Raw genomic sequence first — 16,037 nt, 5'->3', positions numbered from 1 at the left:
GTCCATGAATCATAGCGATGAATAGACGCCTTTGTTGTATGATGCAGTCTGACGCTAAGCGCGAAGATTTTGCGCTACTTCCGTACTATTTTGGGCTTCACTAATAGACGACGCCAGGGATCATCCGGTAGCTTTCGGAAAATCACTATCGAATCGCTCTCGATGTATTTTATATTGTCTCGACTCCAGTTACATGACTGGTATTCACTACTAGATGGTCACATAACAGTCACCCTGCTTTGGCGGGGTCATTGTCCCACATGGATCCGAGGACAACGACGTGATGGGAAGCTAGACGAAACGCTGTCAGGGATACACACGGGCGGCATACCGTTTCGAGCCTGAGCGTGAAGGACACGCGCCAGAAATGAGAGAAGCTTGTTTGCCGTCAGTCGATTTCATCTCGACCCCCGTTATGGAATCGGTATTGGCGAATCGCCACTAGGCGGACACCTAACGCATTTGGCGGACTCAAAGTCCTGAATAACTCCACGGTCACCCGGTTGAACGAAGAAGGGAGGCGAGACGCTCTCAAGGATAAGCGCTAAGCGCTAAGTACTGACGGTCAGTTAGTTTGCACTACTTGTTTTGCCTAATTTAAACCAGGGCTTTTTCCGTGCCTGTAGGCTCCACACCCGGGAACTTCTTGTGGCTTCCGGAAGATACTTGTTGGTTAGCTCTCATTTATATGGTCTCGACTCACGTTACACACGACTAGTATACACTACCGAGTTCAATATCCTTATCGATAATCGTTTTAAACGGCGAGACGCCAGCACTGATATCCCAGCGTTTTGATGAACGTCAAGCGCCGGCAAGTCCGTACGGTAAGAGGAACATTTCCGTTATCCATTCTTCCCTTATACTCTCGATCACAGTGATTAGCGCTTACAGCACTATACCGTTTTGCTCTTCCATGCACAGAGGCCTGGGCGCTAACCCAGGTATGTTAGACGGAGATCAGCATCATTTTTTTTGCGTGGACGTTGTCGATCATGATACTGATCCGCGGGACTGGAGTTTTGAATGCAGGATATCCGTCTTGAACGGCTTGATCTCTAACCATTGCGTGCAAGGAGAACATACTGAGTCGCTCTACGGACTGGGTCATCCCTGCTCATAGTGCATTGTTTTAGGGTATTGAGGCGGCACCCGTTGATTTCGGCCTCAATGCGGCTCCGGGTACACGACGACCTGCAGGAGCAGTGCTACCGCCAAAACGCATATTGATGATGGATCCACGACGCCACACTCGTTTCCAGGAGTCAATATCTGATCTGGCTTCCGAAAATATACCCAGATCGGGCGGTGATCTCGGCAATACGGATAATCGCCGATCTAGGCCAAAGGCGTTCAGTATATAACCGCCGGCTTATTTTGGAGTGTCTGCTCTTTTCCCCCCAACTATTCACCCACGACAATCATGGCTGTTTCTCTCCCGAGCATACACGAGATGTTCCCAGGTATCCATCTCTCTGTCTTTGTCATCCTGGATGATTAACTAACAAACCGTTTATAGAGTATATGCTGCGGAATCCTCCCGACTGGCGACGTGCCCCGCCGATCCCGATCCCTCCCCGTATCCCACCACCTAACAGGGACACCCAATGCTCCCTCAACATCCTCCGGTCCGACCCCGCTTCCGCCTCCCTCACATCATCCACCTCTCTTCCGTACCCACCGCCGCCACGTTCCAAGTCCAGTTCCTTGTCAGGTGAAGACGAAGACGAAGAGAAGAGGCACGTGTGTATGGTGTGCAACAAGGCCTTCAACAGGCCGAGTAGCCTCAGGATACACATCAACACACATACTGGTGCTACACGTAAGCCCTACAACAGCTTCTGGTAGCTGCGCTTTTTCTGATTACGCTTTTTCAGCATTCCGATGTCCTTTCCCCGGCTGCGGGAGGGGGTTTAACGTCAACTCCAACATGCGCCGCCATTATCGAAACCATACCAACTCTGCTTTTGTGCCTAAATATCCGTCCTCGTGGCGCGTGTTTCGTCCCCACAAGAACATCCCGATACCGATCAACAGGTCGGAGTATGTGTGGCACCCACCGTCATCGTCCAGTGCATCGTCTGATAATGAGGAGGAGTCGAGGGATAAGCGTCGGCCTGGCACCCCATATCGCTTGAGCTTTGAAGAGAGTGTCATGGATCAACGTTGCATAGGGAGCCCATATGCAAGGAAGCATTGACTGGTTCGCGCTTACGTTGGTTTCGTGATTTCTTATTCACGCTCTCACGTTTCACATACTGTATCGTTTAACACCTGTCGATATCCTTATCACTTAATATTACTGATTTATGGCCCTACCATAAGGGACAACAAGTATCGCGGGACCGGGCGAGGAACCAATTTCCACGCCCCACGAGTCCATAACTCATATTATTCATTAACATCAAATCACTCTCACCCTACATTCTAGAGACTTCCCCACACCTCGCCTACAGCCTAAACCTTTCTCTGACTCACCGGCACTCTCAACACCTGAATTATCCCTCATCCGTCGAACCAAGTACTGCGGGACCTCGGACTTCAGGAACGTCAGAGCGGAAGTAAAGTATCTTCGGCGAGTTCCAGACATATGTCGCCTGAAGAAAGTGCCTGACAACCCATCGGTTCCGGGTATCCGGCATTTAGACTTAAATAGCCAAGGGGGGGAATACGAAAATCATCTCTTTCCCAATTGGAGGAGGGGCCGAAATGAAATGGACCCGGAGAGAAGCGGGGTGATTATCGAGCGTATCAACATATTAAGCGGGCAGCCAAGGCAGGTAAACCGAGCAGATGTTATGGTGGCGAGACCAGGCGCTGGTTCCGAGATTAAGATGGAAAAGGATCTTGTCAAAACTGCGATGTGATTGCTATCTGTCAAATTACAGAAGTCCAGGGAAGAAGACATGATTTCGCGGATAGCTGATATCTCTACCTGACCGTTCGCCCATGTCAAGAGGCCTTCTCCTCCTCGACAATAAAGACCAGAAGGGGATTCGTTGGCATGTGTACCTAGCAAGCATATAGTTCCAGCTCCGGTCCTTAGCGACCAGTCCATCGGCTCCGATTAAGCAATTATCCCGAAACAAGTTGCGAAGAGACCAGGGCTGAAAATCATCTCCATCAAGATTTAGACGAGCCGAGCCTATCATTCAAATTGATATCGAATAATAGGATGTTACAATTGAAATCCATTCTGTTTGAGGGGGTCGTATCCTGGGGACTACGCCACCCGCAATTCAGATAAAGTTCGGAGCCACAGTGTGATAACGTCTTTCGCTACGCCACTGATATACAGAGAGGACACTATTAGATTAAAGAGCCAAGGAGGCAGGAGTGGCGTGGAGGATTTAGATGGTGGCTTGATGATTAGAGTTCGCGAGCACGAGGTAATTGGTGGTGGTCACAGAAAGGCTGGTACTGAGGAGAAGAGGCGATAATTATACGTTCATATAACAGCAGATTAGAGATTGCAAGAGAGAGTACCGTAGAAGGACGCGATGCTAGCACAAGACAGTCCCGAGAGACGAAGCACCAAAAATCGACATGCTGGATTAATATTGAGGGTCAGGATTTGAAAATTACGTCATTTCCATCACTTGGACTTGGACCGTTCCTTATTGGGGCTTGATGCCGGTAACACCACCATCTGTGAACGCTTGACCTCTAGACGCGAGCTCCTCTCCAGGAAATCACTCCGCCATTGTTTCAGTGCTGCTCCTCAGCCAACTGCTCGACGAGTATACTCCGTCCTGAACTTCTTTCCTCGGTCTTACACACCAGTGGGAACTCAGTCTTGCCGAAGGAGCATTTATACGAGCATCAACCCGCAATATTCGTGGACGTCCGAACTGCGTCCACGGTTCTCCATTTCCGAGCTGAATCTCGATAATCTGCAGCTGTGCGAGTAATCAGCAACGAGATCTCTGTCGTACATTAAATAGCCATCAGACTCTCGTCTAGGAGCCTTTATCGCATCTTTGGGCTCCGCCTTCCATGCACGGAGTGGGTCTTTCTATGCTCCTCCTCATCAGATTCTACACTTCAAACGATGAGACCTCGTCTTCCGAGGAGTCATCTTAACAGCGCTTTCCATGCCTGATCCTCAAGGGCACTCTGATCTGCGATTCGCATCTCCATTCTCAACTGGACTTAAAGCGTATCTCTCTCTCTCTCTTCTCCTACCTACGGTTATCTGTGAGGAAGGACTGAGATCAGCGAAGGTGGACTTGGCCCTCCTGCATGACTCATACGCTACCCTTTTTTTATAGCTATTTTTCTCGTGTAATTCTAGGCAGTTTGTGAGCTTCCTCCGGCGATTCGTCTTAGATAGAATCTGCGATTCACATCCGCAGATGTGCATGAATGCTGGCCTTGAAGAGCGTATCTCTCTCTCTCGCTTCTGAGACCCACGGTTACCCCTGGGGAAGAACCGAGAACCCTCGAAGGTGTAATTCACCTCTCTCAATGAGGCCAATACAATCATACATGTACTCTTTCTCCTCTAATCCTGGGCAGTTATGTTGCCTCCCTCCAGCGATTCATCTGCGACCGACCCAGGCACCTTGTAAGCCGCTGGATAGAACCGGTTGGGGGCCGAAGTAGATCGTCGTCTTGACTTTAATATTTGTCTAGGCTAGCGGTTTTACTTCACGCTAACCTTGGTCGTATACAATGGTACATATCGAGCTAATGCAATTATATTCAGGATATTGGGAGCCGAATTTTTAATCCACGAAGGGAGGAATACATCCATGCGAGGATTCATTCGGGACATAGCCTTCAGCACTAAGACTAAGTGGCGGGGGATACTTCTGTGTACATGAAGCTAGCACAATCTCCCTATTTTAATGGTTTATATTCGAAGTTCTGGGCATAGCATATCTCGATAGAATTTCATGTTCATCCTTTGGATCATTGATTATTCACTACTGCGTAGCCAGCGTTCCAATAAATACATAAACGATGTACCCAGAAAAGGGCAACCAAATGAGATTCATTTCGTTGATAGGCGTTGGCTGGGAGCTCTAGTTGGTCGAATAGTACGCAATGTGAAGAAGTGGCTACGTACCCAAGTGATAAACTCTTGAAATCCTTACAAAATTATCTTGATTAAGTCTAGGCGAGTCAGGTTTTCATGCCTGTGTTCGATAGGAACAATGAAGAGTTTCTGTGTTCCATCCCTGATCCTACAACTGCTGTTGTAAGCCATTGTCCGAAACCTCACAATTATTTAGACGTTTATGAGAGAGCCCGTCATTCCGGAGAGAGTAATTGGTATGATACTGTTGGCATTAACGAGGATGTTGGGTTCTTGGGCAAGTATATGCGAGATGCTAACACTGGAGAGACTGAGTACTTCGACAATCAGACCAGCTGATATGGGCGGAATGGCCAAATGAATCGGGGCTGTAGGTCGATTGTCGTCATGAAGACGCTGAGCACAAACGCAGGAGGAGTTTTGCACGCGTTTTGGCAAAATGAAATAAGTGGGATCTTCGGATTCGCCACTGTCAGATAACCGAAAAAGCTCGGCAACATGCGTTGGCCGTTCTGATGCTCCTGAGCATTTCATCATCGTGTATGTTTCCAGATAGCTATGCTTTACATAAGATGTATATTCGACTACAAAGGAACATCGGACTGACACGATTCTCCTATAATACGCTAGCGATAAGAACCAACGTTGGAAGGCACGATGCACAACTGTCCTGTGATATCTGCGAAGGCTGAAGCAAGAACTGAGACTTAGGTAGAAAGAAGCCCAGGGACGAGTTTCATAAACTCGACAGAGCGAATCCTGTGACAAGTGCACGACTATATTGGCGGAGATCAACGCTGGCATCCCCAGTGAGAGCTCAAAGCCACTGGCAAGCGGTCAAAGCAGAATCCTGAAGTATACCACAAGGCACCGGTTTCAAGGTAGAATATAGGGCAGTATCTCCCTAAGACATACGAACATATTTTCGTAGAAATCACGTTCAATGCGCGTCGTCTTCTGGGAGCCAGTATTGTCGTATTGAAGTCAAGATGAACGACGATCCAAGACTCGTGCATCACTTACCGCGGGAATAATAAAGAGCTATCTGTGTGCCGTACAGGAACTAAATTCGATAGCGAAGCTAGCTGAGGCAAGAGGTCGGCGAACAGGATGGTGGCGTTCCGTGGCTGTGCATATCCGGTCTTCTTTTATCGTCACCATCACTGCGCACTGCTGTGGCAATTCTTCAACCAGTCTCTGGGGGATCTGTTTCTCGAGCAATGATGCGGTCCGTGTGTACGTTCTCCATTATAATCTTGAGCTCATTTCGTATTTTCGAACATTTATGACGGAGGGTTCAGTACGAATTGAAAAGGACACAATTTATTCCCTTGTAGGTAACCAGCAATGTCCTGTTTTCTTTCTCTGGCATAACTAAGGCGACTAGAAAAGGCCACACATCGTAGCTCCTTTAAGAGCTCCTTTATCTCTTTCATCAGCTGTCGGTTATTCTCCATCCCTATATCGATCACTTTGAACTCACTCGCATTTGGAAAGAACAATGAAACCGGAGTAATCTTCGCGAAGTTCGAAGTGACCGAACATCGCTTGGCCACCAGTTTAGTAAGGTCTGGCCAACTGTAAGGGATACGGATTCCGTACGGACCGGTTATGTACGTCATTTCTTTCTTTCTATTTACCTATGCCTTCGGACTGCTACGTATGCGCCGTTTTTGGCCCTTTTTGCTCCTGAACCTTTGATTTTACCTCGATGTCGTGTCTTTGACTCTTCGTACTCTGGCTAATATACGCCGATCGTGCTCTGTTGTTGGATTGAAGATTCCCCTTGAGGTAGATTCTTTACACCAACCGGGTCTCGAAACCGTCCCCCATTCGTGTTCAAACGATGGTTCCACTAAGGGCACCCCTGGTAATCGTGATAACCCAGTAAAAGATGCGCCGAATGTCTGGTTTCAAGCTCTTTCGCAGCCCCATTCAGTGCCAAGAAAATGTTGTACTCGCCTACTTGCGACCATGCGTTCATATACTTTGCACGCGCTGAACTGGGGTGAGTTTACACTCACATACATGCGTAGGGGTGCATAACCTGCCCCTAACTGGCTTCATTTTAGGATACTAGTATACTTTTGAACACATCATCATGTGGCTCCTGTCAATCAAGTCCGGCGTCCTAGAGTGAGCGTTCTCTCTCCGTAGCTATCATGCTCGAGTTACTGTCGCTCAATTTTACCAGGATCTTTACATTAGTTCGGGATCCTCCGATCCGACATCCTCTTATGTTCAAAGGATTCTATTCTTTTGATCAAGTCGTCGTTTATGCAACGCCGCAGCACATGCCGTTGTTGATATCCTTCTACGTGGAGGGCCATGCATATTAAAATCTGTATTGCCATACTTTGACCCTACTATATATTCCTTCTAAATGCTCACCATTAGATGCGTCCATTTCATGAAATGGCCACGATCGCGGATATTTGAATAAGTCTCGTACATCGGAAGGATATAGCTTTTCTCTCCCTGGGATCATCAACGATGCGGAATATTACAAAGATGGTATTTGTAGACCACCAAGCGCACTAACCATTCACAGACAAGGTGATCGGTGTTCCATCGAGGGGTTGTTCTATTTTATACATGAGCAGTGACTTACACGAGTCAAGTTTCACGTGTATTATACGGCTCTCTTACATTTAAGAGGGGCCTCAGGCGGGGGAACTCCTGGTTAGTCTGTCATTATCACCATCGAATCCAACAGCTTCAAATGACTAGCCATATCGTAGCCAAAGCATCGCAGGCTTACGGGAAGACCAGCTCTGGTCTGGTCCCCCGAAATGACAGCCATCGGTCGGTGATTAGTATCGCCACGATCTGCATTGGTACAGGCCCTGGAGGGACAGTCGATAGGATCGCGTATGCCGCATATTTCACAGTCGCTTATTCTTTCTAGCTGACATCATTTTAGGCAGGTCGTACGTTTAACTTTTGTCTGTCTCTTCTTAGCTGTGTCATGATGCACGGATCTTCTCAAGGTTGTTATTGATCATCGAGGTGGTGAGCTCTTCAATGAAATGGTTCTTCCTGATCCTGCGGTGCCAGTAATACAAACTCTTCTTCTTTGATATTTATCTCACGAGTTTCAGATCACTGACTATCGGACGACCTCCACTGGATTCACAGACCTCAGTTTTGTGGGAGGTTAGTTATCAGCACTGACCTAATTATAAATCTAACGCTGTATTTTTCAGCCAAGAGCTTGGATTACATTCAACGAGAAGTAACCCGAATCACTCACCAGAAAACCATCGTGGGTTACAAACTTTTCAAGTGCGCTAAAGGTAAACCATACGAAGAGTTGCAAGGAATTTTATTGTAATGCTGATTATTTCAGACCTTAGAATCCCGTTTACTGCTTCCGCCACCCGAGATATAGCTCTCTACGCGGTAAGCTGGTTCAACATAGTGCGATTCTCACAGTATGACCCGTTCTACCAGCCTTTGATGAACGTGTTCCTTTCTCGAGACCACGCACAAATCCTCCAGACGAATCTTCATATGACCGAGAGCTGGATCCCCCCTTTATCAGGAATCGTCCTCCAATATATGCGCAGGACAATCCGTGGCCCAAACACAGGGTATGTTCAAAATGCGGTATGTATATTGGCGCTCTGCCCTCATGGTGCCGTTCTGATGAATAAATTCAAAGATTGAAAACACCAGAGCATCACTAGATGTGTATCTTTCTCTTGCGACAGAGTGGGAAAACTCTGTGGTACGCGGTGAATGGATGTGCTACCTTCCTCCAAGAGATTTCTCGCGATACATGACTTAAACCACGTTCTTGTTCCTGACGTCTTAGCCGGAGATTTTTACCGTGTATTTCTTGAATAAATGAGCCCCGGTTTGATGATTTATCATTCTGATTCAATCAAAGATATGTACTGATACTGGCCATCAGCCTGTTTGGTTCGAGTTGAGACACCTGATAAAGATCCTTTCCGTATGGGGTGGAGATGCAGCGAGATAATGTGAAGAAGGAAGAGATCGGAACCAGCCTTTAGGAAGTGAGCGCCCACCGAGAAGAGCAAGGCTCGGAGATTGAAAGGCAAAGGTATCCCTATTTCGCACCGAGTTTGAATGAAATAGAAATGTTACTGCCACATGGTCAGTCTAAAATTGAAGGTATCAGACGACATATCGTCCTCGGACCGGCATCACGACTTGGTCATCATCAGATCGTAAGTTTGAATCCTTCCAGCCCGACGTGCACTCTATACGCATCTCTCATTTCAGATGCAGTCTTCGCAGCACCGGGTGGATAACCCAGTCCGTAAGGATAGGATAGTCGACCCAATTAGCTCAGTAAGCCAAGTATTTGGTTCTCAAACACTCGACTAACTACTCGCGCGAAAATAGACGACCACCCCATTGATAGCCCAGGACGTTATCGATTCAATCATCGACTCTCTATTCGACGACATTTCAGCACTTCGTATGTGCTCTTTGACGTCTCACAGATTTCTGTATCGTTCCCAAAGTCATCTGTTTCGTCGAGTCCGCTTTTCGCCAGAGGGTCCGTTTCCTGACCAATTTCTCCCCATCATGCGCTCTACCCCGAATCTAGCTCTGTTTGTTCGAGAATTGATACTAGTAGGCTCGGCCGTTGGCAAAAAAAACCAGTGGATATCTTCCAATCCTGCACTTCCACTAATCTTAGAATCTCTCGACAATCTCAATTCAGTTTCTATTTCATGTGTTGACGGCGCTTGTTTCCTGTCTGGGGGATTCGAGGTGTACACTTTATTTTTGTCAAAGCCCATTACGACACTCGCCTTGTCAGTGATCTTCTTCGAGATCACGGACCATTTCTTTAATCTATTGGAACAATTCCCTTCGCTACAAAACATCACTCTGGACAGGGTGTTTTGTCGAGGAAATATTTCCGCACCTGCAAGACGCGTCTCACGGGATATTGTATTGAAGGATCTCAATATCACTCTTTACACGGAGAGCTCTGGTTCAGGTATTGAAATGATAACAGCCGACAGTTCTCCGCTGCGACTGGACCACCTCACTTCCATTTCCGTTTTATCCAGTTCAATGAGTGACCTATTGCAGCTGAATACTGTATTGGACACATCCCACGATTTTATTGAGCGGTTGAACTTTGGTTCCGTCTCGAGCTTATGGGATCAGCGAGGTAAGTCTTGGCAGCTCTCCCAGCCAGATAACCGCTTGACGATTTCAATGCGAGTCTAGTCTTTGATTCTTCTCAGTTGCGATGGCATCACATTCCATATATGTCTTTGGTAATCACAGATCCAGCCTGCCATCAGTTAACTCTCGGATCCTGGGCGCATGCACTTCGCTTTGACGGACGGCAATTCGCCCTGAAGCATCTCGTCCTGGCAGCTGAGCTTTTCCTCAGCCCAGGGTTCCCCGTGTCAGGGCACACCGTTTGCGATCGGACGCAATGGGAGGCGATGGACAATGCGCTATCGCATATGGGAATGCAAAACCTTCGACGCGTGGACATTATTCTTCAGCCGGTCGAGGTCAATTTTGCTATAAGGGAATGTATCATGGAAATCAGAGGCGTGATTGAAACTGCTTGCAGCTCATTGAGAGAACGAAACATCCTATTTTTTGATATTCCCCCGGTGAGCAACAGCATGTTCCTGTAAAGATTCACGTGCTGATCAATTTGTAGCACGAATACAAATAGATGAAACGTGATGATATGCAGCTGCTGCCATTGGTACGGGATGTAGTAATCAGCGAACCCGTCAGGGGGAAAGAAACAAGCGCGTTCTCCTTGGGACAGTGTATACTCTCATGTGTTCCTGACAAGGATATACAGACGTCGAATTGAGTTGAAAATTTCCAACTTAATGTTGTGTTAACGAGGAATTTGACACATGCTACCACAAAACCTACCATATAGCATGGTTCCAAAACTTCTCCAAATTGCGCCGTTAGATTCAGATGTGGAAGACCGATGAAAAAACCCTCGCTCGGAGCGATTCATATTAATTCTTGAAGATCACAAGAATCACAGCACTATAGAGATGGACCGACATGAGTATCCGGCCTTCGCTCTGAGACGAGTGAGTCCGTACATGTGAGCGTATATTTTTTCTCTGCTATTGGCTTGTTTCAAAGAGTCGGGACAAACGTACCGGCCAGAGGTAACCTCAAACACCAGTTCGATGTACTTGTACGTCTCTAATCCAGCTACTTCCCAGATTTCCTATTTAAATATTTCGTTCCATCTTTGTTAGGCGTGTACGGGCAGACTGGCCCAGTTTTGATTCAAATACAGGGTGGGGTAGTCTGAAGCAAGTCAAGCCTGGATCCCTGTTGCTCTCGTCGATCTTCTGCTCTCAGGGTGCCTAATCGCAGATGTCAGCACTGTATCTAATTGCATCATCCCTTATAGGCAAACAGTTGATCATAGGACGTAGGGGATACGCTACGCTCAGCGTCTGATTGACGAGGGTGAATAGTTGGATACTAGACCTGAGTGCGATCATAGCTTTAAATACATTTTTTGACGAAGTAAGGATTCGACTACCTTACGGCGGTGGCAGCAAAGTTTTGTCGACGGATGTCGTATTAAATTGAATCTCAGGCTGAGCCTAAAGGTATGCCGTCATTGTTCGGTTCAAGTATCATGCCTTACATCGGGCCGTGGTATCGCGATAAGGTTTGTTTGATGAGCAACCTCTCATGTAGAAATTCCTCGATACGTCTGCACCTGCATTCTCATCCTCATCGCCTGACCGGTGGTAAACTCTGTCATGCAACTATCGTATGAATAGTCCATGTAGTTATCTATTCAAGTGATCAACCGACAGAATAATACACACAAATCAAATAACTCACGAATTGGATCTACTCCGCTGTTTCCCGTACATGAATCTCGCCCCGATGGACATCCAGAAGCAGGGGATGCTTCTGCGGGAGTATCAGAAACGTAGTCGCCTGGTCCCGAGCATCCCCCTTCGAACGTATGGTAAAGACCGGCCCAGTGACCGACTTCATGCAACACTGTGTGACCCAGGTTGTAGTTTTGAATAGAGCCTCCTGGAAGGGAGGAGAACAATACAACGACGCCGTCGTCTGTAGGCGCAGAGGTATATTTCCAAGGAAAGGTCGAGTATCCTAGTAATCCAGCTGTCGAACTGGACGTGAATCTAGAAAGAGCTGAGGTGTGAATTCTAATATTAGCGGAAAGCAGACTGACCCGACTGTATAGATGTTCAAATCTGCTTTACTGCCACGCCGAAGAGCTTTTTTCATTGCGGCATCTTGAGAATTACCGGAATCTGTATTATTGAACCAATCCGAGTTAACGGTGCGAGTAGTCCCAGCAAGGACATAGGAAAGGCCTGTGTCGGAGAATGCGTTGTTCAGGACCTTCATCTGCTTTGTTATTTGAGTATCTCTGATCTCGTAGTGGAAGGAGTGAATTCCATGCGTAGTTGATAATGCGGTACTCACGAGACATTGCCGAATGTGGCGTTTTGGCAGACGACATGGAAATATACATTTATCGGTGAAGATGAGCGTCCGGACACCACATTCGCCGCGGGGAAAGCTTGGAGGGCGGAATCGATTAGGAATTGAGCTTCGGCTGCGATTATATCTGCGGGGTTTATGTAGGATGCGCAAGTCCTGATATTCCTGTGAACATTAAACCACTGGATGAAGACATCACGTCTGACCTTTGCGCGTTACCCAGGGTTGGTGTGAAGACTGTACCAAATAAGAGAGTCGATGTGAGATATAACATAGCTGAGGGAATCATCGTCAGCATATGAAGAATAGCTGTCGACTCGGTCTGAGAAAGAAGGAAAGGGGGGGGATTAATTGGTGGGAGAGCGCAAATGGTTTGAGAGACAGATGGTTAGCGTAGAAATCGAACTAATATAAGAAAAAGAACAAACCAAAGAGTGACGGAGAAAGGCTGAGTTTATCCAGGACGCGTTGAAGGGTTAACTGGATTCAAAGCGTAGTTGTACAGGTGTAAAGATAATGGTCGAAGAAAGACTCTGCACAGAAAGTGAGCGGTGGCGAGATATCCAGTGGGGAAGATGAACAGGAGGAAGAGCACAGCAGATGGAAGAGATTTTCCAAGAGCATCTTTACCCCAATGCATTGCAGGCTGAGGTATTTTCGAGGATCTTCCGACATGAATGTCATTGCATTTCGGCGGAGCCGAATGAGACAGGGAGTGTAGTAACATGCTGACATCTGTAATGATTCTCTGCCCGTGGGGTAGCAGAGACGTTGTGGTCCATCGGAAACGTTTTCTTGCTCTACATCTTCGGGACAAAATGGAATTTGCGCTGAGCCAAACTCGAGTCACGACCCAAACAGTCAATCAAAGTCCGTATGTATAATGTGCTGGGTTGCGTGTAGGTGTATGACAGCTAGGACTATCATCAGGAAAGGGATGAGGTCATGTCTATGTCTATATAAGTAGAAGTTAGTAAAGCGGCGAGGCAAATGGAAGCAAAGATGGTTGGTATTAGTCAGCGGCTTCCTCTGACTTCAAGCCAATCAAATTGGAAATTAACTTTCCTGTTCTGTCCACCACCATCAACGATACACGAGGCGAGTCAAACGCATTCGTATCATCTCAGCAATTGACTAGGACTATTTCAGAGAAATAGCAGACCGGAAATCCATTTTTATTGAAAACCAACATGACCCCCAAAGATGCTTTCGCAGGTATGCCTTCGAGATGTCCTGATTGCGGATTCACGTCGATGGAGACGCTCGTTCCTCCTGGTCTTCCTCCATTGCGAGTCGATGAGCTCTTCTCCTGCAATGATGCGCCTCTCGAACACGAACGTGCAGTACTGGAGGCTATCGTTCGTGAGAGTGACGACTATATCTCCGTTCTGCAGCAGCGAATTTCCGACACAAGAAATACGCTCGAGGCTCTCCTTCAGGAGAAGAGTAATGTAGCGAAACATGCTGCAGCTGCGAAAGCTCTTCTCAATCCTGTTCGAAGGCTATCGGCCGATGTACTGATCGAAATTTTCACCGCGTGCACTGCCCGCATCCCGATCCGCACTGATACCGATCCACTTATCGATCTTCCTTCAAACAGTATTGACTCGCTTAATTCCAAGGCCATGCCATGGGTTCTGTCTCAGGTCTGTGCGACTTGGAGAACGACTGCGTTGGAGACAGCCAAGCTGTGGTCATACATCAAGCTAGATATGGACGAGTACGTGAACCACATGGAATACGTCTTTCGTTTTGGTATTCTACTGGCCAGAACAAGGACTCATCCACTTTCCGTCTCCATTTCAGCCAACACCAGCATCTCTCACCAACCCATTCTTGCCATGATTCTGTCCACATCATCCCGATGGGCCGAACTGCGTGTTAGCGCCCCCTTCCATGCCTTCCTCCCATTCAATAACGTATCGCAATCTCTACCTGTACTAGAGGTTTTAGCTATACACATCCTCGATGATGCTAACCTCGGTGCACATCCTGAACCCTCTCACATCGTTCATGGCTTCAAGCATGCACCCAAGCTTCGCTCACTGAGTCTTGTGCAGGCCATTGGCAAGCCTATAAGCTTCTCGAAACGATTCGCTTTACCAGTGGCAAAAGTCTCGCGACTACGTGCTCACATGGCACCTGCTCACGCCGCCTCCCTTTTGTGTTGGGATGGAGCCCAAACCGCAGAATCTGCATGTTTCGTGATGCTTGAGCATGGTCTTCAACGACTTGAAGTTCCCATGACCAGACATGCGTATCTTAGGGATCTCAGTGTCGTTGAATGGGGTTTCATTTCCAGCTCAGGTGCCATAGCGGAACTTATATCCAACCTCCAGCTGCCTTCTCTACAGAAATTGAAGCTGAGCTATGAGGGAATGACTTTGAATTTGCCGGTCATCTCGCGGGAAACTATACCTGCTTTGACAGAGTTGGAAATACGTTCTACTCGGCTTGCTGCAGATGGTGACGCATTAGCAGACATGCTCCATTGGACGCCAAAGCTCACGAGCCTTACGCTTGCGGTAAATTTCAGAGAGACCGACCTTTTTCTTTCTCTTGAGAAATTTCACGATAACGCGTTTGAGTTGGTTCCTCGTCTGCACACCATTTCCCTTGTAGGTGCCGCCTTCGACGTGAATTGTCGTAGTCATGTTATCGTTGAGTTGGCGGAAGCCCGGCGTCTCATAGCATGCGCCCATGAGCCATTGTTGAAGAGGGTTTACTTGAACAAGGACAGTCGGGTCCCGGCTGGACATAAGAAGCGTTGGAACAAATTGCGCCATGGAGGTCTAGAGATTCTGTTTTTATCTCCGTAAAGTATATGTCGGTGTCAAGTGCATACGCTTTCCGAGATTCTTGCGCTATCGTGTTTCCTTGAAGTTTGCACTTCTGTTGCCGCTTGCGCCACATGCATACCAAATGTCTAGGTTACTGGTGTACGAGACCTAGTTAATGGGGCCAACATTGGACGATTGAAACATGGGATTTTGGCAATGTAGCGAATTCGTAAATATATTTATTGATATCCGTATATTGTGCTGTCACTGATGTTTTGAGTCGCCAGCGGCTTCTGTCCAGTCAGCACGTGATCCTACTGACTCCGTTTTTATATCGGAGATCGGGCCGGTGTAAGCCGCGACGACGTTTTTCTCCTCTACTACGAATGCCAACACACCGACACCACCATCAACTGATAAGTTAGCCATGACGGCCTATCATCCGCTTCTTGAGCCATTCGTTCTTTGTCTCTTTATTTGCTTTTCATAGCATGGCACTGGCAAGGACGCAAGTTGGAGCCGGGAGGATAAGTATCGGTATGTAGCTCACTTGTGCTTATATCTCCCTCTGCTCACCGCATTATCTCCACCGATTCGTCATCCAGGTATTAGAACAAAGATATAGTCGATAAATACCAAAGATTTCTGAACTTATCTCTAAATGTATCCTCTCGCGGTGCTTTGAGCATGTCTTCTCGAAGGTCGATGTACGTTTACTTTGCCTTTCTAGTTTGCGT

General features: G+C 47.3%; 4 protein-coding genes across 4 annotated transcripts; 3 read left to right on the top strand and 1 right to left on the bottom strand.

Annotated features, from left to right (window-relative positions):
- The first annotated feature begins 1,350 nt into the window (after window positions 1-1,350).
- EV420DRAFT_1569499 (uncharacterized protein) lies at window positions 1,351-2,316 on the top strand. The gene is made up of 2 exons (XM_060474225.1): window positions 1,351-1,822; window positions 1,878-2,316. Exons 1-2 carry the CDS (start codon window positions 1,525-1,527, stop codon window positions 2,198-2,200), a joined length of 621 nt encoding a protein of 206 aa, XP_060326048.1. The 5' UTR covers window positions 1,351-1,524; the 3' UTR covers window positions 2,201-2,316.
- A 5,447-nt stretch (window positions 2,317-7,763) lies between these two features.
- EV420DRAFT_1647918 (uncharacterized protein) lies at window positions 7,764-10,724 on the top strand (the record flags this gene model as incomplete). Its single annotated transcript, XM_060478094.1, has 12 exons — window positions 7,764-7,912; window positions 7,965-7,971; window positions 8,032-8,097; window positions 8,143-8,197; window positions 8,248-8,337; window positions 8,391-8,443; window positions 8,495-8,650; window positions 8,706-8,771; window positions 9,299-9,361; window positions 9,416-10,199; window positions 10,259-10,659; window positions 10,710-10,724. 12 exons carry the CDS (start codon window positions 7,764-7,766, stop codon window positions 10,722-10,724), a joined length of 1,905 nt encoding a protein of 634 aa, XP_060326047.1.
- An 836-nt stretch (window positions 10,725-11,560) lies between these two features.
- On the bottom strand, window positions 11,561-12,794 carry EV420DRAFT_1714653 (metalloprotease; the record flags this gene model as incomplete). The annotated part of the gene is made up of 5 exons (XM_060479678.1): window positions 11,561-11,833; window positions 11,885-12,195; window positions 12,246-12,446; window positions 12,503-12,676; window positions 12,727-12,794. 5 exons carry the CDS (start codon window positions 12,792-12,794, stop codon window positions 11,727-11,729), a joined length of 861 nt encoding a protein of 286 aa, XP_060326046.1. The 3' UTR covers window positions 11,561-11,726.
- Window positions 12,795-13,597: 803 nt separating this feature from the next.
- On the top strand, window positions 13,598-15,554 carry EV420DRAFT_1569451 (uncharacterized protein). Its single transcript, XM_060474224.1, has one exon. It carries the CDS (start codon window positions 13,711-13,713, stop codon window positions 15,337-15,339), a length of 1,629 nt encoding a protein of 542 aa, XP_060326045.1. The 5' UTR covers window positions 13,598-13,710; the 3' UTR covers window positions 15,340-15,554.
- Window positions 15,555-16,037: the final 483 nt, after the last annotated feature.

This window comes from Desarmillaria tabescens (genome assembly GCF_030435595.1).
Source record: "Desarmillaria tabescens strain CCBAS 213 chromosome Unknown EV420scaffold_45, whole genome shotgun sequence".
NCBI classification, from domain to species: domain Eukaryota; kingdom Fungi; phylum Basidiomycota; class Agaricomycetes; order Agaricales; family Physalacriaceae; genus Desarmillaria; species Desarmillaria tabescens.
The sequence above is the reverse complement of the archived record's forward strand: the minus strand, read 5'-3'. Positions and strand labels throughout refer to the sequence as shown.

Coding starts and splice junctions, on each gene's coding strand:
- EV420DRAFT_1569499 (XM_060474225.1), top strand. CDS start 1,525: ATGCTGCGGAATCCTCCCGACTGGCGACGTGCCCCGCCGATCCCGATC. Junction 1,823..1,877: donor CACACATACTGGTGCTACAC/GTAAGCCCTACA, acceptor ACGCTTTTTCAG/CATTCCGATGTCCTTTCCCC.
- EV420DRAFT_1569451 (XM_060474224.1), top strand. CDS start 13,711: ATGACCCCCAAAGATGCTTTCGCAGGTATGCCTTCGAGATGTCCTGAT.